Below are 23840 nucleotides of genomic sequence, written 5' to 3' on the forward strand. Positions count from 1 at the left end.
CCTGACTTGTCCTCGGAGTCTGGAGGCCACTAGGGGCAGCAGAATGCAACATCCTGAAAACTTTATACATCCCAGAGCTTCCTTATAATGTTTACTTCCATCACTTCATCTCTCAGCTCCAGAACCAACCCCTAATTAACCCATTCCCTCAGGCAAGACAGATAGAAGAAAAAGTCTGGTAAACCTATCTGCAGCTGCAGAGAGAAAGGCAGGAATGTCCTCTCTCTGCAGCCCCCCTCGGGGGTCCTCAGCTGCATGGTTTGATCTCTCACTCTCATTTCAGAGCGCCCTTTAGAGAATTGATCAGATTTGGAGGGGGAAGAGGGCAGGAAGGAGCAGAGCAGACCATCACATCACATATGTTCTGAGTCCACAGCAGCTCAACAAAGTTTCATCTGAGTACACTTCAGTTGTCCTCCCACATCCCCGCTGGTGACGTTTCCTCACTGTTTCATTTTTGTTTTCATAAACTTGTTTTAATGGTATAATTAAGCAGGAGACCACCACCTCTAATACCGGGGAAATCCACAGATTGACTTTATTTGTGCCTCATTAACTACAAACTCATTCTTTAGCGTGGAGACTTTTCTTTATTAGCCATGTGTTTATTTGTTAGAGCCCGCTGTCAGATAAACACCAAGAGGAGCGCCCTCAAACTGGTCCGGCCTGATGTTGTGTAACATCTGGTCAGGTTGATAAGAGTGGTTCCCTGTAAGTCCTCCTCTTTGATGGCGTTCTCACTGTGCTGTGAGTTTGGGCTGTAATACTTTCTAGAACCTTTGATTTCTGGGTCTTTAGATGCTGACATTGATACTGGTGTGGCTCCACACACACGGGGGTTGGGGGGTGAGGGGGAGTGGCATTTAGAAAAACTAAAAAGACAGGGATAGGCTTTTAAAGTGACAGTGTTTTGCTTGCCCACAGTAAGTTTTCAAAGGATTTTTGAGCCCTATAGGCCTTTGTTTGAGAAATCTGCTCAAAAATAACATGCTCACACTTTAATGGGTATATTTTTGTAACAACAAGGGCTATTTGATTGCTTTGGTCTCATTTAATAGGAAAATCTTGTGGAATTTTTTGAGATGTGCAATTATTAGTATATGTGTCACTGATTTAGTGTAAATGGACATGGAACATTGTAAAAAGTAGATTTTTTTTCTTTGCCTTCTTGACCATTTTTGATTTCAGGATGAATATCTCTTTGGAAAAACGCAGATGTAGCTTCAAACTTCAATACATCCATGGCCCTAGTAGCTGTACAAAGTTTGAGCTTAACAAAGTGAAGAACAACAATTTTACAGAGGTTTATATACAGACACTCCAGGTGTGCTCTCAAATGGCACATCTGTGCCCAAGGTAGTTGGAATTCACTAACACTTCTTCCACGGAATAATTTGGCTTTTATAACCTCCTCCCAGCCATCTTTGTTAACATTTTAGAAGAAGAAAATATCATTTCTATAGCGCCTCTCAAGATAAAAGTCACGAGGCCTTCACAAAAACAAAAAATGTAAAAATATAAAAAATAATTTAGAAAATGATTAAAAATATATTTAAAATGAGCAAAAAAATAGACAATTGTGATTATAAATGTAAAGAGATAGAGTGAATAGGAAAGAGGGAAATCAGTGGATCCTGAGGAAGGTAGAATAGGTGGGGAGAGCAGAACAAGGAGAGGGTGATGAAGGTCACACAAAAGCCAGCTTGAACAAGTGAGTTTTCAGCTGCTTTTTAAAGGAGACCACTGAGTCCACTGATCTCAGGCTCAGGGGGAATGAGTTCCAGAGTCTGGGGGCCACAGCAGCAGATGATCTGTCACCTTTGGTCTTTAGCCTGGTGCTGCACAACCAGTAGGCTTTGATCACTGGACCTCAGGGACCTGCTGGGGGTGTAGGGACTAAGAAGATCACCAATGTATGATGGTGCTTGTCCATGTAAGGCCCTATAGACCACAACAAGGATCTTGAAATGAACCCTGAAGTTGACTGGCAGCCAGTGAAGCTGGAGGAGAACCGGGGTGATGTGGATTTGTTTGGAGGACTTGGTCAGAAGCCGAGCACAGGCATTATGAACCACCTGTAGATGGTTCAGGGAGGTTCTGCTCAGACACGTGGAGAGAGTTACAGTAGTCTAAGCGTGAGGAGATGAAGGTGTGGAGAACTGTCTCAAGTTCTGAGCAGGACAGAATGGGACTCAACTTAGCAATGTTCCTGAGATGGAAGAAGGAAGAGCAAACAAGAGAACTGACATGATAATCCAGGGTGAGAGCTGGGTCAAAGGTCACACCAACATTCCTGATGGAAGGTTTGGGTTGATCAGCAAGCTGACCAAGAGAGTGTCTGATTTTGGGAACCAGCTTGTCTGGGGCACAGATGAGGATCTCAGTCTTATCTTCATTCAGCTGAAGAAAGCTCCCAGCCATCCAGGTTTTGATAGAGTCTAAGCAGCAGTGTAACAGCTGCAGCTTAGACATCTCAGGGGGCTTAAAGGAGATGTACAGTTGGATGTCATCTGCGTAATGATGCTAGGAGATTCCTTTGAAGGAGCTCAGGATGTGCTGAAGAGGAAGCAGATAGAGGAGGAAGAGCAGAGGCCCCAGCACAGAACCTTGTGGGACACCATGGGTAAGAAAGGTGGTGGAGGACCTAAACTTGGAGACGGCCACAGAAAAGGAGCGCTCGGAGAGATAACAGGAGAACCACTCCAGAGCAGTTCCTGATAGGCCTACCCAGTCTCTCAGCCTCTCCAGTAGCAGGTGATGGTCAACAGTGTCAAAGGCTGCAGTCAGGTCCAGCAGGACCAGAACAGAACTGTCCCCTGCATCACTGTGAGTCAGAAGGTCATTAGAGACCCATAGAAGAGCTGTTTCAGTGGACTGAGCTCTACGAAAACCTGACTGGAAGCTATCATAGATGTTATGTTCATCAAGAGCAGCTGTGAGTTGTTTAGCCACAACCTTTTCCAAGATCTTGGAGATGAACGGAAGTTTAGAGATGGGTCTGAAGCTGCTATGGAGAGAGGGGTCAAGACTCGGTTTTTTAAGAAGCGGATGGATTACAGAGTTCCTAAAGGAAGCAGGGAACCGACCAGAAACCAGAGAAGCATTACTTATAGAGAGCACGCTGGGACCGAAGGACTGAAAAGCACTTTTAAACAAAGATGAGGGTAAGATGTTGAGGGGGCATGCAGAGGTCTTCATAGAGTTAACTAGTTTGGTTAACTCAGGCAAAGAAACAGGAGCAAAGCTATCTAGGATGATGGGCCTGGTTGGAGTCGGGAGAGGCAGCGATAAGGCTGAAGGAGAAATGCTAGATCTAACCTTACTGACTTTGTCCACAAAGAAAGACAGACAGTTTTCACAGTCTGTAACAGAGTGGATGGAGGCTGTAGGAGTGGCAGGAGAGACGATACTGCTGATGGTGTTAAACAGCACCTTGGGGCTCCCTTGGCTCTGGGACACCAGGTTGGAAAAATAGGCAACCCTCGCATCTCTGACCTGACTGCGGAGTTGAAGGATGTCAGAAGATCCTTTAGGTGCAGTAGATTGATGTGGAGACGGGTTTTCTTCAACAAGCGCTCAATTTTTCTGCATTGGCGCTTTAGGCTGCGAAGGCTGTCATTAAACCAGGGAGTAGGGTTCACTGCAGGAACTGATCTGGTTCTGACAGGACAGATGTTGTCCAGAATGGAGAGGCAGTGCTCGTTAAACTGAGAAGCTAAGGATTCTGGGTTGTTATCAGAAGAGCAGGGTGGATCAAAAGCAGCAGAAAAATTTCTAGCTGTGCTGTGTGTAAGAAAATCGAGAACTAACCCGACGGTGAGCAGGAGGTGGGGACGCAGAAACTGACAAGTTAAAGAAAATACAATGGTGATCAGAAATATAAACATCCTCAGGAAAAACACTGACAGCATTTAGACTCAGGGTAAAAACAAGGTCCAGAGTGTGTCCCCTGGTGTGTGTGGTAGGGCTGGGGCTAAACGATTATTTTTAAAATGATTATTCTGACGATAATTTTATCGAATAGTCGACTATTCTAATGACTGTTTAGACAATTACTCAAATGGTTATTTTTCTATTGCACCATTAATAAAAACCAAAAATTCTCTAATAAATTCCTTTAAAAAATTGATAAATTGTTACTGTAAGAGAATAAACACCACAGGCCTTCCATTTTGTATAACACTACTTTTATTGTGTTGCGGTTGGTTATGTTCTGGTTACATGTAGAAGGAGTGGGGGAGTGCTGGCTGCTGCCTGAGAGGTGGCTGGAGACAGAGCGTCGCCATGCTGCTTCGTTTTGGTCTCTTATGTGCGTGAGGCGAGTGGTGTTACGACTCTTCCTGGGGAGTTTGGCTTGTGTGCAGAAAGGAATGGACAACAACGTGAGATTTAAAAGTTAAAATGATGATCAGGTTTACTTACAACTACAAAAAAACATAAATATTTCCATCCACAGCTTGGGAATAATAAAACTAATTCTGTCTGTGGGGAATTAAAACAAAAGTACAAATAACTAGGGATGTCCCACTGGGCAAAGATTACTGGGTTCTGGACCAAAATAAGAATCTCCAAAGGTCCAAACTCTAAACTGGGTGGTTAAACCAAACTCAAGGTGATATTTTAAACCAAACCGAAAACCCACAACACTCTAAATGCAATAAAAGGGAGATCTGCACCACAAAAAGATGAGCTCTAAACCAAAACGTAACAGCTTATCCAAACGCAAAAAGCTGTTAGCGAAAATGCTAACAGTAGCTTTACCAACGTTAAGTTAAAGTTACCAAGTTTAAATAAACCAAAAACACCCAGCAAACAGACCAGCATGGAGGAGAGACTGCTACCACCAAAACAGCTCTCCTAATGTCTGAAAGAAGCTCCTTTATGAAGGGAGAAATGCTCCCGGTGATTTTCTACATCTGCGATAGAGATGAAGCAGCGCATTTGACCCCGGAAGTTGTTGTCCGTTGCCGGGAGACGAAGGCGGGCAAAACAGGAAAGGAATCTAGTAGCGGACAGATGTTGTTCCGGGTCTTCGGTATTTGGCAAAGATGTTAGTGAAGGTGGGGAAGAATAGAATAGAATATAGAATAGAATAGACTTTATTGTAATTGCTCATGGCAATTAAATTACAGATGGTCCGCCATCAACAGTGCACAGGACAATAAATGACAATAAATGTCAAAAGCCATAAAGGACTAAAAACAATTTGAAAACATTTAGCAAACAACAAGAAACTACAACCAGTGATTTGGATCTGCTAAAACAATACAATGATTTAAAACAGATTAGTCCACATTACTGATGGGGATGTGGGGGGTTGATTGGTGCTGTTGTGTTGAATGTTCTGATGGCCCAAGGGAAGAAGCTGTTGGAAAGTCTGGTGGTGTGTGATTTAACTGACCTGAAGCGGCGCCCCAGGTCAGTTAAATCACAGAGGGCGAGGGCGAACTAGAGGAAAAACAGGCAGATTCCTCCTCTATTTACAAATTCCTGGGGATGCAACAAGTGGGTGTGGTGCGTCGACCGGATCTGACGTCAACAAATTTTTAGAATTGAGCCGTCAATGTCATCGAGGCTTCGCTACAGCCCTAGTGTGTGGGGCCAGAAACATGCTGGGTAAAGCTGAAGGTGTCCATGAGGCTGGAGAAATTCATGGCAAAGTGATCTGAGGGATCATCAACATGGATGTTAAAGTCACCAACAATCACCAGTCTGGACAGCTTCACAGTGGAGGATAGGAAGTCACTAAACTCCTGAAGGAAAGAACTGTTTGGACCAGGTGGACAATAAACCACAGCACAGTAGAACGGGTCCTTACGCCCGACTTTAATCAGCTGCAGTTCAAAGGCAGCAAAGAGACCAGAGGTTGTAGAGCTACATGGAAGATGGTCTCTGAAAACAACAGCAAGGCCTCCACCACGACCAGAACCCCAGGGCTGGTTAAGAAAAGAAAAACCACTCAGGCAGAGTTCAATCAGACCACAATAATCAGATGTTTGCTGCCAAACTTCAGTCAGAAACAGAAAATATAGGTTTTTAGAGCTAATTATATCATTGAGCATTGTAAAGTATTTCAGTGACAACTAAAGTTTTCTGAATGGTTTTAAATGTGTGCCTAATAGGCATTGGCTGATGCTCTGTTATGCACGAGAATATCTCAGGATCCCATTATTTTGGCTGACTTTAAACTCGGATGGGATCAGTGAGTGGTGGTTTCATGCATGTGTGACCCTTTTGCAGTCTAGTGGAGGAGGAGTGAATGTCTCCTGCTGTAAACAGGTGAGAACTGGGCTGCCTGTGAGCTGCCTGTGAGCTCTTTGGGATGGAGTGGAGCCCATAACAGAACCAAGGGGCAGACTCCACGTGTCAAAACTGAAGCTGACGCAGAAGTGACAAAAAATGCAGTAACCCTCTCATCCACTAAGAGCTGGATCCAGAAATGAGCTAATCCCCATGAATGTCCAGGTTAAAAATGCCAGCATCACAGCAGAAATAAACATGTTTACAGCCTGGTACAAAAAGCCATTTGAAGTTTAATTCTCAAAACTCTGTTGACACCATGTTTACTGTATGAGGAAAGTATTCAGTGTTTGCATGAAGCAGGAAATAAGGAAACATAAGAAACACCTCATTATTATAATATTTCCAGATTTTTTTTTTAGATTTCTTTAGTTAGAATCATTCAGAAAACAGGAATTCCTGCTGAAAATCATTAAATCTCTACAGACAAAAATCATTAGAAACTTCAGCAATTCTGTGGCGAGAGGAATTAAAACTCTTTAATGCTTCAGTGCTGTTTAAACCTGCTGCGAGCATTAGCAGATACATTGGGAGATAATTGGGTTCAGCATTGCTGCCCAGAGCAGCTGGGAAAGGTTTCAGCTCTGCTGTCAGTGCCAGGACTCAGAGGAAGCCCATCACCTGCAGAAAGACCTGGGAGCTTTTCTGCTCTTTGAAGCCACATGCAAATACAGTTGGCATGTTTAAACCTCAGAAGGGATGGTGGGGCTTTTGTTACTGAAAATGTCACAGCATTTAATGAACAAATGCATTTCATCATACACAAGATGGTACAGGGAATTACCAGGTGTTCTCCTAGAAGGAAACAGGAGGACTAATAGAAACGAATTAGGGAAACAAAATCTGATTTAAGTTTCTGTATGTTTGACAGTCAAGGATTGCTTCCTTAAAGAATATTTTGGCAATTGAAAAATGTGTTTTTGTGTTAAAAAGAGCTGAAATGATTAGGAAACATAAAAAAACCACTTATTTTAATCATCTGTTATAAGCAGGGTACTGTGTGCCACATTTGTGTGTCTGAAGACTGTTTGCATTTTAAAATAAAAATGAAAAATTACATTTTAGGTCTCACAGAGCACTGTAAAAAAATGGTGCTTCTTCTGGTCATTGGACGCAATCTCCGTCTCTCTAACACTGTAGAGGTCTTTAAAAATCATCTAAAAACTCACCTTTTCATCCAGGTGTTCCCTCCCTAAATGTTTCAAAAAGATGGCTTTGTTTGGGTTCACACCTTCACTTTGTTTATACTCATGATTTAATTTTCTACTTTATCACTGCTATTGTTTTTTGGATGTTTTTATTGCTTAGAGGTATTTGCCCTGATCTTTATCATGTTGTACAGCGCTTTGTGATTTATATCTGTGAAAGGCGCTATTTAAATAAACTTTTACTTACTTACTTACTTACGCCACGATTTACCACAAACAGCTGCTCTCCCAGTCCTCAGAATTGATGATATACAGCGCACTATGACAGAATAAAACCTTTAATGTTTTAACATCCGCATGGACGCTTTTTGGCGCTGATCAGTGACATCACTCACTACCAAAATGCTTGTGATATGCTGATGTCTTAGCAAAGTCCTGAAAGGAGACAGCAGCTGAGAGCACTAGAGAACTCACTTGTATGTGGGTAGAACCAAAACCAACATGGCGTCAATAAAAGAGCCCACTAACTGGTTCATTTTGAGATCACGGCAGAAAAATGACAGCAGCGGTGTGGTAGATGGTGTAAAAGACCTTCAAACAAGAGACGGAGTCCACCTGCTGGTTACTTGTGAACTGCAGAGTTCAGACGCGTTGCGTTAATTTCAGAAGACACTCACAAACGCTTCAAATCAATGCAAGTAATGCGTGGCAGCCATTTTAAACACACGTTTGCACTGATAAGTAGCAAGTAGACTCCAAATGAAACTCCACAAAGGAGTGGTCCACATGTTCCTGCGTGTAGCTTCCATTGTTGCTAATGTTGCTAATTCTACTCTTGTACTCTCGTCACTAGTTGTTCGTGTCAATCCCTGGATGTATTTTCATTGGTCGACTGCAGACGGGAGTCATAAGTTTTCAAGCATTTCTTAAAGACGGAGGCTGACTTTGGTCTTCAGAGTGCTCAATAAGCGGACGACCACAGACTTGCAAATCACCCTCACTTTCACCATTTTTGTCACAATTCTGTTCACAAGAGATTTGTCGAGGATGGCAAAAAATAAATAAATAAATAAATAAATAAATAAACTGTGTGGTCTGGGCTTATTGAGGTGAGAAAGTATCAGTGACTAGCCAGGAAAACCCAGAAACAGATTTAAAACTGGTCTCTTTCAAAAAAGGATTGTCTTTCAAGAACGATCCATGAAAAAGAGTTTAGAGTTTAGTCAAAGTCAGAACTGAGTTTAATAACTCACTTCAACTTGAGTTCATAGCTTAGGGTTGCCTGTGTTCTCTAACTGCAGGGGTGAAATCAGTGCTGTGGGGCATAAAACACTACTTCAGCAGAATGTGAGGCAATTAGTGTGAGGTATAAACTCGCCCCATTCATGGTGAGTGAACAATTTAACTGGCAGAGGATATATTAAAGGCTTAAATGTTTCAGAGACGTATAAAAGTATGTCTCCCTGAGAGTCAGCCGAAGATGAATCACAATGATTCTCTCTTTCTTCAACTAAAAAGGCAGTTAGGCAAACATGCAGTCTTTTGTCCACATTAAAATTCAGCAGCTCAGAGAACAACTGCGGAGTAAGAATGAGACAAAAAGGGCTGAACTCCTCATTTATATTATGCTTTTGTGACAAAACTATGACAACACTTCACAAAGTGTGCTCCACAGATAAATGATGCTTGGCAGTGATTGAAAGCAATTATTCTGTAAGCAGTTAAATGTGTTTATTTATTTATTTTTTTAGAATTACAGTTTATATTCAGCTCAAACTAAGTTGATGTTGGTTGTTTTCATTTGAAATCACACAAAGAATCTTGACTCAACAACAAAGATAGTAGCTGTTGGAATGTCTGGTTACCCTCGTTAATTAGGAGACCTGCACACGGACCCACGCTCTGCTGCGTAGAGACCAGCGTTCAAACACACACACACACACACACACACACACACACACACACACACACACACACACACACACACACACACACACACACACACGTATTCCTGCATTGTTTGCAAATTCCCTTGAGATTAAACTTTGCAGCAGAACAATATCTGATCGGGGTGAAGACCAACCAGGTCCTCGGGGCCTGATTGTTAGAACAAGAGTTCTCCTCGTCGAGACATGACAACTACTTGAACATTCTGCTCCCGTCTCCGGCCTCGTGCTGACCACAGCTCTGCTCCCTGACTCCCAGGGAAGACCGTCTGCTCCTCTCCATGCTCTGAAGGTTCTGATAACAATGCATGGAGCAGAGACAGCGAAGCAAATGTCTAATGAACTCACCCCCATCTGAAACAAACTCAAACCATCACACAGGCTTTTCAGAAGGTGGATATAAGCACGTTTGATCGTGCTGATGTAGCCAGGGGGCTGTGAGTAATAAAGGGCCGTTCGTAGAAGCAACTTAAAACATTTTCTTCTTGTACTTAATAGTATTAATTAAATAAAACTAATCCATGAAAACCTTTTAGCAGCTCATAAATCAGTCTAAAGTCGGCAGCAGATGGGTTACTGCATTAGTAATCCTCAGCAGAGAACAGCTTGAAGTGCTGGACTAAGTGATTATTTTTCATGCACTGATTTTAATGACTATAATATTAAATTATTACATTTGAACATTTAAAGGTATTTTATTGCTCGGTGTGACTCAGACAATTAAGGCAGAATAAAGAGCATACTGAGTGCTACGAGTCCTCCCACAACAAAAGGCAGCAGAACCCCCAGTTTTGTAACTCAGCCTCAGTTCCTTGGCTACTGAAATAAAATAAAATAACAAACAAGACACATCTATCACTACAGGATTAAACAGCACTGATTCCTGAGATTATTATTTAGATTCTGTCACACTGATTGAATCTGAATCACTTTCTTCCTTTTGCAAAAATTGAATATTGGAAAACTGTAGAGGCAGTTTGAATAAAAATATATTTGAATACATGAATAATAACTATCTCTTCACTGAGTCGAGTCTGCTGGTTTCAGGCTCACAGATGAAAGAAATTGAATTTGTAGTTAGCTTGTATTGAACTATGTTTGAAAAGTTGATGACAGGAAATTTTAAAAAGCACAAATTTTCTTCTATTTGTTCATAAGATAATCCAAAATAACAGATCAATGATACATGTTATCATTTAAAGATGCTAAACACTTGTTTAATCAATACATTTGCAGCGGTCTCTAGTAGGAAAGGAATACCTCGTAAGTCCTACACTGGGGAAGAAAAACACTGCTGCACCATTTTCAGGAGCTGGAAGTGAGCCACATACGGCTGAGCTTCAAGTGTCTGGATTTGGAGTCTTATTTCCTGATATTTGGACATCTCGCCCCGGATTGGATAAGAGCAACATAAATCTACCCCTGACTTGAAACGGGTGTCTTATCTCCACAAATAACACACGTCTGGAGGAACTTCTGCTGTGTGGTGGAGTTGCTAATGCTAACGGTTAGCTCAAACTAGCCGAGATGTCCTCTGAACATTAAACCATTAACAGCCTTTCCCATCATGAGTCAAGATGGGTGAGTCCATGAACGATTAGTGACAGTGTGACGTAGATCTGTCAGGATTTTTAAATCCTAGAGTCTTTATATTTCTAGTTTCTATCAGAAGCTAATGCAGTAAATAGGTGCAGGAGACTTATTTTCATGTTCAGCCTGCATGAAAAAAAAATTTAAAAATGTTTTTCCAGGGTTCCACACTTTTAAACTTTTAATGTTTAGATTACAGAATGTTTAAATTTGCTGTGACAAAATGAACAAACCATCTCCTCCAGTGTCTGTTGTTGAAAAGTGAAGCCAGATATGTTCTGTTTACCGGTGCTGCCAATTGTCTGTCTTATAAACAATGATTGCACCTTGACACTGTAACATCCAGCAACGGTCAGTTTTTAGGTACAGTTTGACCATTCAACATCAGGTCAAAAAGGAGACACAAGACTGCATGTGTTCCCTTTAAATTGGCCTGCCTTCATCCCATCAGCTGGAGCTCAGAGTCTCTGCAGCTCTGAACACAGATAACAAATCGTCAACAATAATGTTTTCTCCTGAAGGTCCATCCTTGTCACCCTACAGGATTCTTCATGCTTAACACTGACAGCTCGGATCAGTTGCTAAATCAAAGAATGAACTGACGAAGTCACTCGTGTGACTTCATGCTCTGTCGGTGACAGCTGCTCCCCTGCTGCTTCACGTCTCATGGGAAGGGCCAATTAGCAGCTCATGCGAGCAAGACGTGCTGCTGCAGTAACGTGCTGCTGACGGCTCCGGTGGAAAGAAGGGGTAAAGGAACTCTGGGCGGATCTCATCCACCCCTGGAGCCTTGCCACAGAGGAGCTTTTTAACCACCTCAGTTATCTCACCACCAGAAATTTAAGAGGCCAACTAAAAGGCCCCAGACTCTGCTTCCTCACTGTCGGTGGGATTGAGGAGGTTTTTGAAATATTCTACCTGCCGATCCACAATGTCCTGAGTAGAGGTCAGCAGCACACTGTCCCCACTATAGACAGTGTTGGTAGCACACTGCTTTCCCCCTCCTGAAGCGCCGGATGGTGGACCAGAATTTCCTCGAAGCCGTACGGAAGTCTTGCTCCATGGTCTCACCAAACTCCTCCCATGCCCAGGTTTTTGCCTTGACGACCACCCGAGCCACGTTCCACTTGGACTGCCGGTACCCGTCAGCTGCCTCTGGAGTCCCACAGGCCAAAAAGACCTGATAGGACTCTTTCTTCAGCTTGGCAGCATCCCTAACCACCACTGTCCACCAGCGGGTTTGGGGGCTATCACCACGACAGGCACGACAATCTTGCAACCACAGCTCCGGTCGGCCGCCTCAACAATGGAGACATGGAACAGGGTCCATTAAGACTCAATGTCCCCCGCCTCCCCCGGAGAAGTTCTGTCGGAGGCGGGTATTGAAGCTTCTTCTGACAAGAGACTCTGACTGACATTCCCAGCAGACTCCCTCGATACGTTTGGGCCAGCCTGGTCTGACTGGCATCCTCCCCCACCATCTGAGCCAACTCACCCCAGGTAGTGGTCAGTTGACAGCTCCGCCCCTCTCTGTGGCCGCAGGTCAGATGAAACAACAACAAAGTCGATCATCGAGCTACGTCCTAAGGTATCCTGGTGCCAAGAGCACATATGGACACCTTTATGTCTGAACATGGTGCTCATTATGGACAATCCATGACTGGCACAGAAGTCCAATAACAAAACACCACTCGAATTCAGATCAGGGGGCCGTTCCTCCCAACCACACCTCTCCAGGTCTCACTGTCGTTGCCCACGTGAGCGTTAAAGTCCCCCAGCAGAACGAGGGAGTCACCAGAAGGAGCGCTTTCCAGCACCCCCCCAAGGTCTCCAAAAAGGGTGGGTAGTCTAAAGTGTAGCTTGGTGCATAAGCACAGACCACAGTCAGAACCCATCCCCCCACACGTAGGCGGAGGGAGGTTACCCTCTCATTCACTGGGGTAAACCCCAACATACAGGCACCACGATGGAGGGCAACTAGTATGCCCACCCCTGCTCGGCACCTCTCAGTGGGAGTGTGACAAAGTGGTATGGATGATTTCCCATTTGCCCCTGTAATTTATTTCTGTAGCCTGCTGGCACTGTGATGGGGAATATTTTAACCAGACTGAAATGTGAATATTGCACTGGTGTGGATGTAATGAGTTTTGTTGGTATGTTGATGTAGTTACCATTTGGGATTTCATGTTTGCTTTGTATCCAGAGTAGGTTGTGAGGGGAGGGCCCAGGAGGGCCCACTCAGTACTGCAGTGGTGTGAAAAACTATTTGCCCCTCCCTGATTTCTTATTCTTTTGCATGTTTGTCACACAAAATGTTTCTGATCATCAAACACATTTATCCATTAGTCAATGATAACACAAGTAAACACAAAATGCAGTTTTGAAATGACGGTTTTTATTATTTAGGGAGAAAACAAAATCAAAACCTACATTGCCCTGTGTGAAAAAGTAATTGCCCCCTGAACCTAATAACTTGTTGGGCCTCCCTTAGCAGCAATAACTGCAATCAAGTGTTTGCGATAACTTGCTACAAGTCTTTTACAGCGCTCCGGAGGAATTTTGGCCCAGTCATCTTTGCAGAATTGTTTTATTTGCTTTATTTGAGGGTTTTCTAGCATGGACCGCCTTTTTAAGGTCATGCCATAGCATCTCAATAGGATTCAGGTCAGGACTTTGACTAGGCCACTCCAAAGTCTTCATTTTGTTGTTCTTCAGCCATTCAGAGGTGGATTTGCTGGTGTGTTTTGGGTCATGGTCCTGCTGCAGCACCCAAGATCGCTTCAGCTTTAGTTGACGAACAGATGGCCGGACATTCTCCTTCAGGATGTTTTGGTAGACAGTAGAATTCATGGTTCCATTTATCACAGCAAGCCTTCCATTTCCTGTAGCAGCAAAACAACCCTAGACCATCACACTACCACCACCATATTTTACTGTTGGTATGATGTTCTTTGTTTGAAATGCTGTGTTACTTCTACGCCAGATGTAACGGGACATTTGCCTTCCAAAAAGCTCAACTTTTGTCTCATCAGTCCACAAGGTAATTTCCCAAAAGTCTTGGCAATCATTGAGATGTTTCTTAGCAAAATTGAGACAAGCCCTAATGTTCTTTCTGCTTAACAGTGGTTTGCGTCTTGGAAATCTGCCGTGCAGGCCATTTTCGCCCAGTCTGTCACGTTGAGGGGATGGTTAGGACCCAAAATGCAGATTACCCAGACAACAAGAGGCAGGAGTTGATATAAAGTAAAAATAATTTTATTGCAGGAAGAACAAAAATAAATCCAAGGGCAGCGAGCCAATAATCCAAAAATCCCAAAACAGGAGATAAAAGCTCACTTAGAGCACAAAACCAGGTGATTAGAACAAAGCTCACACAGAGCACCAAAACAACGCTGACAGACAAAAATTGAACAAATAAACACTGAATGACAAGACAAGGCTTATATACACATAGAGGAGCATTTAGGGAAACAGGCAGCAGGTGTGTGGAGTGAAGGCTGGAGGGAAAGCAGGTGCATAATAGTATCTAAATGGGGAACAGAACCAGAGGAGGGCACTATAAAACACAAAAACTAAACCTAAAGACTGAGGGCCAAAAATAAACAACTAATAACTAGAGGGATAAGGAGGACTAAATAAAGATAGATTAGGAAAGGGGAATGATCAGAAAGACACCCGAGGGAAGTCTACAGAGGGCTGGAGATAATAATGGGACACACGAGGAAAACCTGGAGTGGGAACTGGAGGGGCTGGGGAACAAGGGGACACAGAACATGACAGAACCCCCCCCCCCCCCCCCCCCCCCCAAGGGCGGATACCAGACGCACAAAACAAGAACAAGACAAAACCACAAACAAAAGACAAAGACAACACAGGACACAAGAAACCACAGGGCGGGAGAGGAGGGACCAATCAAAAAACAACCCACAAGGGCGGGCGAGGCAGGACCAGGGACCAGGGGACTCTCGGAGGCCGGCGACGGGGAACCAGGAGGCGGGACCGGTCAAGTCTTGGGGGCTGGCGATGGGGAACCAGGAGCCTGGAGCTGGGAAATCCAGGGATCGGGGGCTTTGGAGGAGGAGGACGAGGAAGAAACTTCAGAGGACGAGGAAGGGACTCAGGTAACGGGGACACATGGGACTCAGGTAACAGGGACACATGGGACTCAGGTAACTGGGACACATGAGACTCAGGTAACTGGGGCACATGGGACTCAGGTAACGGGGACACATGGTACTCAGGTAACGGGGACACATGGGACTCTGGGGAATGTGACTGGAACTCTGGAGACACTGGCGACAGGAACACTGGGGACTCTGGAGACACTGGTGACAGGAACACTGGGGACTCTGGAGACACTGGCGACAGAAACACTGGGGACTCTGGAGACACTGGCGACAGGAACACTAGGGACTCTGGAGACACTGGCGACAGGAACACTGGGGACTCTGGAGACACTGGCGACAGGAACACTGGGGACTCTGGAGACACTGGCGACAGGAACACTAGGGACTCAGGAGACACTGGCGACAGGAACACTGGGGACTCTGGAGACAATGGCGACAGGGACACTGGGGGCTCTGGAGACGATGGCGACAGGAACACTGGGGACTCTGGAGACAATGGCGATAGGAACACTGGGGACTCTGGAGACAATGGCGACAGGAACACTGGGGACTCTGGAGACACTGGCGACAGGAACACTGGGGACCCTGGAGACAATGGTGACAGGAACACTTGAGACTGGGACTAGGGAGACTGGAACACTTGAGAGTGGGACTCAGGAGACTGGGACACTTGAGACTGGGACTCGGGAGACTGGAACACTTGAGACGTAGACACTTGTGGGGACACTAGAGACGGGGACGTCGACTTCGAGACTGGAGACGGGGACGTCGACTTCGAGACTTGAGACGGGGACGTCGACTTTGAGACTTGAGACGGGGACGTCGACTTCGAGACTTGAGACTGGGACGCAGACTCTGCTGGAGACTTAGACTCTGCCGGTGGCGGCTCAGGAGACGTCAAATTCAGAGCTGGAGGCGACGACTCTGGGACTGGAGGCAACGAATTGGGAACTGGAGGCGTCGACTCGGGAACTGGAACCTCCGACTCGGGGACTGGAACCTGAGCGTCCTCTGGGAACACCACCGGAGCAGGATGCGATGCGTCCTCCGGGACCACCGCCGAAACAGGATGCGATGCGTCCTCCGGGACCACCGCCGAAACAGGATGCAATGCGTACTCCGGGACCACCGCCGAAGCAGGGTGCGATGCGTCCTCCAGGCACCACCGCTGGAGCAGGGTGCGGTGATGGCAGATGGAGCTCAGACGTGGGTCGCAAAGCAGGGGCCTCTGAAATAGGCGGCCCAACTCTGGCCTTGGAGGGTTCCTTGAACTCAGTCCTGGGTTGCAGAGCAGGGGCCTCTGAAATAGGCGGCACAACTCTGGCCTTGAAGGGTTCCTTGAGCTCAGTCCTGGGTTGCAGAGCAAGGGCCTCTTGGACAGGCAGCACAGCTCTGACTTCGGGAGACTGCTGGTGATGGCGGTTTCTTTTGATCATCCTTGAGATGGTCCTACACCTTGATTGGAGACCATCAGTGTTTGATTATACTAATTGGACTTGATTAGGAAAGACATACACCTATCTTTATAAGACCTTATAGCTCACAATGCATGTCAGAGCAAATGAGAATCAAGAGGTCAAAGGGACTGCCTGAAGAGCTCAGAAACAAAATTGTGGCAAGGCGCAGATCTGGCCAAGGTTACAAAAACATCTCTGCCAAGACTCTCGTTGCTTTTATAACTTTGACACAGAGCTGCTACGTAGTACTCTACTGGTTTACGTAGTATCTTACTCCTTAGCCATTGGCTAAAATTTATTCAAAATGACTCAAATTCTATGTTTTAAGCTGAAGGTGGCGCTATACTGTGGTATTTAGGCAGAATTTTTAATTTTTAAAGAAAATGCACCAAAATGGTAAAATAATGAATACACACATTTAAAACACTATTAGACACTCATTCATACAGTTCATCAGCAAAAAAAAGTTAATTTAGACGTTACTTACTCTTTAAGGTTCTTAAGAGCCCAGTGGCCTCCATAATCCTTGACTGGAAGACATTTCGGATGACCAGAACCCTTCCTAGAGCAGGCCGTCTGGCCAAACTGAGCTACCGGGGTAGAAGAGCCTTGGTGGGAGAGGGTTTAGAAAGACCCAAAGATCACTGTGGCTGAGGTCCATATACACAGTCAGGAGATGGGAGAAAGTTGTGGAAAGTCAACCATCACTGCAGCCCTCTACCAGTTAGAGCTTTATGGCAGAGTGGCTCGTCAGAAGCCTCTCCTTAGTGCAACACACATGAAACCTCGCATGGAGTTTGCTAAAAGACACCTGAAGTACCCTGAGATGGTAGAAAAAAGATTCTCTGGTTTGATGAGAAGAAGATAGAACTTTTTGGCCTCAATTCTAAGTGATATGTGTGGAGGAAACCAGGCACAGCTCATCACTTGTCCAATACAGTCCCCACAGTTAAGCATGGCAATGGCCGCATCATGCTGTGTTTTTTATTTTTCAGCTGCAGGGATTGGATGACTGTTTGCAATCGAGGGAACAATGAATGTGGCCAAGTACAGGGATATCCTGGACAAGAACCTTCTCCGGAGTGCTCAGGACCTCAGACTGGGCCACATGTTTACCTTCCAACATGACAATGACCCTAAGCACACAGCTGACATAACAAAGGAGAGGCTTCTGTAGGAGGATGCTGGGGAAGATGACCACAATCTTAAAAAAAAAACCCTCCCACCCACTGCATTCCACTGTGAAGACCATGTAAAGCTCCTTCAGAGACAGACTGAGACATCCCAGATGTAAAACAAAACATTACCATAGGTCATTCACCCTCTCTACAGTAAGTGTATAACTCCTCAGTTTAAGCTGTACTGGCATTGTCATGTTCCACAATAACACCAATGCAATATTCATTATGTGTCCAATACTTGTTCAATACCAGATTTACATAGTATGCCCGTGTCTCTTGCAGTATGCTGCATAGTGTTGGAACCCAAGTTGTTTCCTTTTTTACTTGTGGTTTTTAGTGGTCGAAGGTTACAATACTAGACTACTGCCTTTGTGTATATACACGTACCTTTGTTATAGTTTTTTTATTTTTATTTTTCAAATTATTCCCTTAAGTGTTGGTGCTGCTGTAACAAGTGAATTTCCTCACTGTGGTATCAATAAAGTCTATTCTATTCTATTCTATTCTATTCACAGCAACTCTGTGATTGTTCTTACAAGGCCCAGCCAGAAACCTGACTTAAACCCAATTGACTGTCTCTGGAGAGACCTAAAGATGGCTGTCCACCACCTTACACCGTCCAACCTGACAGAACTGGAGAGGATCTGAAAGCAGGAATGCCAGAAGATCCCCAAATCCAGGCACATCTTTACCAAGAAGACTCATGGCTGTATTAGCTCAAAAGGTTGCTTCTACTAAATACTGAGCAAAGAGTTTGAATACTTTGGAACATGTGATATTTCAGTTTGTAAAAAAAAAATCTGAATACATTTCTAAAATTCTGTGTTTTACTTTCAATATGGGGCGCTGTGTGTACATTAATGAGGAAATAATAATTTAACAGATTTTGGCAAATGGCTGTAATATAAAAGCCATTTTATATTTTAACAGCCATATTATAAAAAAATAATAATAATGGGGGTCTGAATACTTTCCATACCCACCGTATGTTAGCTATCGAGGGAGTAATTTTGTTTAGTCTGAAAACCCATTCATCCTATTCATTTACATAGAAAGTACTGCAGCTGGCCACTAGGGGGCAATTCTGTTCCTTTTGGTCAACGGTTAGATTACTTCCTGTAAGGTTCCTAACATGTCAACGTATTGATCTCCACACAATGTTCCCTCTTAACAATTCTACCCTTTTTATATAAATGTTGTTTGTATTGAAGAGATTTTCACAATGAGAATTAGTTTGACCTTCCTGGTAATACAAAGTGGTAAATGTCATCACTGCAGTCTTACCGGGTTTGGAGCCTTCGGCCACAGAGCCGTTATAAACCTGGTTCTGAAACTCAGGCCTGTTGTCGTTCATGTCAATCACGTAGATGTACAGATCAACTGGGTTCTCCACCTGGTTCCCATTCATGTCCACTGCATGAGCACGCAGCTGCAGATACACACATAAAAGAGAGTGATCATTATTAGCATTCAGTGCAAAACATAGGTTTCTATGAATATTCTAGATGTAGCTCATCTGTCTTTGAAAACAAGTCGCTGGTTTGATTGATATGAGGCGCTGCAGATTCTCTGGGCTGGAACAAACTCAGCACACAACGGAACCTTGATTTTGTTAATTGGCAACTCTATCTAACTGGCAGACATTCTGCTCCTCGTTTGCCAATGGGGCATGAGCATCCTGTTGGTATCTTGGCACGGACCACATCAGCACAGAGGAGGCAAAACAGTGAAATGTTCCAGACACACAAACGACACTTATTTTGTTGTTAGCACAGCCAGAGGCCTAAAACATCAGAGAGGTGTTGCGCCTCAAGCTGTGGCTCTTTTTGTTCAAGCAGAATGTTTGTCTTGGTGTGTTTTGACAAAGCCAGCCATTTGGATGGATGTCCCCGCCCGATGAGCTGCTTCTTGACAATGCTTTGTGTGAGAAAAGAGGAGAGAATGAAGAGAAGGGGCAAAATCGTGTGGCAGGAAAAAGGAACAGGAGATGGGGAGGGGAGGGGAGGAGAGTGACTGACTTGTGCGAGTAAATGAGAGATGGAAACACAAAGAGGCAGTGTGGGGGAGTGTCGGTTTGAACAGGGAGGGACTGACAGAAGTAATCATCATCTACAGTGGGACACCTTAATCTTTACTACTGCTGTTGAACATCCTCAACTCCCCACCAATGCCTACTAATGATATCTAACACCACACAAGGCTTTGTAATAGCTCTGGAACCAAAAGCATCTCTGTTCGCCGAGACTTCCATTACTCTCAAAATTCATATCCTTGCCAGAACTGTACCAGAACAACTTGGTTTGCTAAATAGAGGAGGGTCCTCAATCTGGACGGATAAGTCACTCTTCCGGACAAATATTTAGTCTGTACATATTCAGGGAGGAGCGGCCTGGCAGCCTTTTTTACAGGGAACCATGATGAATTGTGGCAATGACGTGAAAGATTAAATGTCGGCACCTGCTTTCACCCAAACGCTTTCACCAGACATGTAGGCTTTGGTGCCCGCCTGTCGAGGACACCTCAAACTTCTCCCAGACGTGCGGTCATGAGCAGTTACACGCATCCAGTCCAAACACCAATCCAGACACATGTTGGTGCAGATTAACACAGAAGAAACATGCTGGGAAGGCAAACACAACTGATCAAAAGAGAACCTCTTTAGCCTCTTAATGATCCTCAAGATGCTCGTTTTCCATTGGCTGAAGCAGAGCAAGCAAACAGGGAAAGAAGACCAAACAAACAAACAATCCCAATCTGTTTTCTCAGCTGTGAACACGCAGCACACTGATGATGTGTGACGGCGATGTGTGTGACTGCGCCAGGACACGGGTGCACATTTGAATGTGTGATAATGAAGCATTTCGTGTATTTGTGAGAAAGCTGCTGTAACCTTGTCCACTCTGCGGAAGCACTCGGTTCTGCATGCTCATACTTGTTCTCTAAAATCTATACATTTGAACACATTAGTTTATTTGCATTTCTGTCACCATCTTCTTGTGTCTGTTCCTTAGAATTTGTTTATGTTTGTGAGCTCAGCAACAACCCTGAAAATATGATCTGAAGGTCTGGAGGAGAGAACGTTGTAGAGACTGCAAATATATCTGTGTGAAGAGGCATCACAATTCTCCAGGGTGAGCTTCGGCATAACTAGACCAACAACAGAGGAAAAACACAGTTTGTACTTGCCTCATTGATGATTTTGCGGGAGTTTCTTTTCTGTTCTGATAAAATATTGATGCCATTGCTGTTGATCATAGAGGTATAGTTGTATAAATATTTATTTTCAAACACAATGCAGAGAAACCTTGTCACTTGTAAGTCACTTTGGACAAAAGCGTCTGCTAAATACATAAACATAAACATATTTAGCTTAATAAACCATCTATTGAAAGTGTAGTTACAGTTTCTTATTTCAGTTAAATTAAAAGATCTGTATTTGGGAGCAAAGTGAGAACAACACAAATCACCACCTGGAAACTTTCCTGAAGTTTATTTTACATTTAAATCAGGAAAACATTCACATTTTAACTCACATGAAGTGGGCGGGACTTAAAGTATCATGGAGGCATCATGGTTCATATTTGATGCAACTTTCATGTTTTATTTATACTATTAGGGCACATATGTCAGACACAAGGCCCGCAGCATTTTTATGTGGCCCCTGATATAAATATCAAAAATATATTAAAACTGACCCGCTGGCCAATTTTACCGCAAATACTACAACTCCCATGATGCTTTGCGGCAGTTAGCGCTAAGTGGAGCAAAAGCGCCCGCTCCTTTGTATTTTTTCCAGCGTCTGCTGCCGGTGTCTGCAGCTCTGCTGTCTCGCACAAACTAAACACTCCTCTCACTCAGCGCCGAGTTTACTCAGCTATTTGCTGACATTGAAGTCCAGAAACGGAGATTTTAATCGCTCAGTAATGTGTTCACGACTGAAAGAGAAAGTTTTCCAACTAACTTCCAGACATTGCTGATATAACTCCAGCGAGCAGCGACACGCTGAAATCAGCATGACTCTGTGGCTGCTGTCATTTTTATTTTACCTCCCCGACACACAACAACGTGGTCAAGCTGCTCAGACATGTTCAGCAGCACAAACCTATGTGAGAACCTGTTGTCATCTAATGTTGTCATTATTATGATGAAGATGAACAAAACAACAGGAGCCTCCTCCTCAGCTAAGAGCTCAACCCCATGATGCAGGTATCTAGCTGGAACAGGTGAGCATCACAGTTGTTACGTGACTTGCCTCTTTTCGGCCACAAGATGGCCTCAGGGGCTTCTGCCTCGCCCGTCTCCCGGTGCCCAGCTGTTTTCAATTACCAGTAATCCCTGAACAGCTGTTAAAAGCTGCTCTCCTGCCCTCAATCTGGGAGAAGGTACAGGGAAGTGTGGGCACAAAGGTGTTCAGGCTTCTCTCTTCTCCTCATGTGCTCGTGTGATTTGGTTAGTGGTACTTCAGGATCATGACTCTCATTCAATAGGATTTCTGGTAAACTTTGACTTTGAACTGGCCTTCGGGTCCGCTTTTGGATTTCCCCCGAGCGTCTCTGCTTATCAGGACGTCTCTCGTTAGTTTAGTGTTTTATTTGTAAACAAATATTTCAGTTAGTTAGTTAGTTCTCCTCCTACCAGCCCTTTTGGCTTGGCGCTTTATGTTAACCCTTTTCCGTTTTGTAAATAGCGGCTCTTTGTGTTTGTTTAATAAAATCCTTTGTTGGAGACACATTTACTTGGTAATTATTAAACCTACACACACCATCTTTTACTCCCTCCTACACATCTCTCCTAGCGAGCTGAGGGACGTAACAACAGTAAATCAGTGGAGCAAACTGAGCTTTAAATATTTTGGCTTTATGCTCTTTTTCTGCTCCAAAACATGAAAGTTAACAGGTGAGATATTGCATTTTCATTTCAGATATTTTTATTTTGTTGTTGGCCCATGAGAAAAGATTTAACCTACAGTAATACAGGAAAGGCTGCAGATAGATGAATAGAATAGAAACTCCCTTTAATGTTCCTCAGTGGGGAAAGCTAGAAGTCACAGCAGCGATGAAACATTATAGGAGAAAAAAAAGGAGAATAAAAAACAAGAAAAATGAAGAAGAAAACATAAATCCTGAATAGATTTTAAAAATGCTGAATATACCACAAGTAATGAATACCACTGATGCATTTTATTTAAAATTGACTTGCTCGTGTGTAATTTGGTTATTCAACATTCAGTGTTAATGCAAAAATAAGTTTGTTTCCAAATTAAAAAGTTCAAAATTGCATATATGTTGATAAAGAAAAAGTGAAAATTTGCCGTCACTTTTTCAAAAATTATAAAGTTTGGCCCGCAACTTTGTCCCAGATTTTCATTTCGGCCCCGTGTGAATTTGAGTTTGACACCCCTGTATTAGGGTTTGCTGATGGTATTGCAACAACATTAATTGCTTATTGGGCCATAACATAAAAAATAGACTGAACAATCAATCAATCAATCAATCTTTATTTATATAGTGCCTTCCACTGTCTTTGCAGGAGCCAAAGACGCTGAACATAAAGTACACTAAAAACATAGAGAGCAATAAAAAGGAGATAAAGCAAGATTCAGATATAAAAGCAACGCACAAAATGTAAAAGTAGCATAAAATGATAAAACAGAGTCACTTAAAAGCCAAACAATAAAATTGAGTCTTCAAACAACTCTTAAAGACCTGCAGTGATGATGACAGTTTAATATCAAGTCGAAGCTCATTCCAGAGAAAAGAAGCCAAGACTGAGAAAGCCAGATCACCTCTAGACCTGTACCTAGTCTGTGGGGCAGTAGCTCCAGGTCAGCAGAGCGTAGAGTTTGTAATGGAGTATGTCTTTTTATTAGTGCTGCCAAATATGGTGGAGCACCACCATAAAGAGACCAGAAGACATAGCACAGAACTTTAAATTTAGCCTGAAAACCTACAGGGAGTCAATGTAATGAGACCAGCACAGGAGTGCTGTGTGCTGACTTCCTTGTCCCTGTCAGAAATCTGGCTTTAGAGTTCTGAACCAACTGTAGACGTCTCAGTGCTGCCTAACTTAGCCCAACATCAATAGTCGAGCC

At 43.8% G+C, this 23840-nt stretch overlaps 1 protein-coding gene across 4 annotated transcripts in view; it reads right to left on the minus strand.

The window, feature by feature from the left end:
* Positions 1 to 23840, minus strand: part of cdh4 (cadherin 4, type 1, R-cadherin (retinal)) — a 343579-nt gene that overhangs the window by 48700 nt on the left and 271039 nt on the right. For all 4 annotated transcript variants that reach the window (XM_070549451.1, XM_070549450.1, XM_070549449.1 and 1 more), the window contains one exon: positions 19034 to 19178. In XM_070549451.1, coding sequence (XP_070405552.1) covers positions 19034 to 19178 — 145 coding nt within the window. The remainder of the gene's footprint in view (positions 1 to 19033; positions 19179 to 23840) is intronic.

The sequence above is a fragment of the Nothobranchius furzeri genome, chromosome 3 (assembly GCF_043380555.1).
Source record: "Nothobranchius furzeri strain GRZ-AD chromosome 3, NfurGRZ-RIMD1, whole genome shotgun sequence".
Lineage (NCBI taxonomy): Eukaryota > Metazoa > Chordata > Actinopteri > Cyprinodontiformes > Nothobranchiidae > Nothobranchius > Nothobranchius furzeri.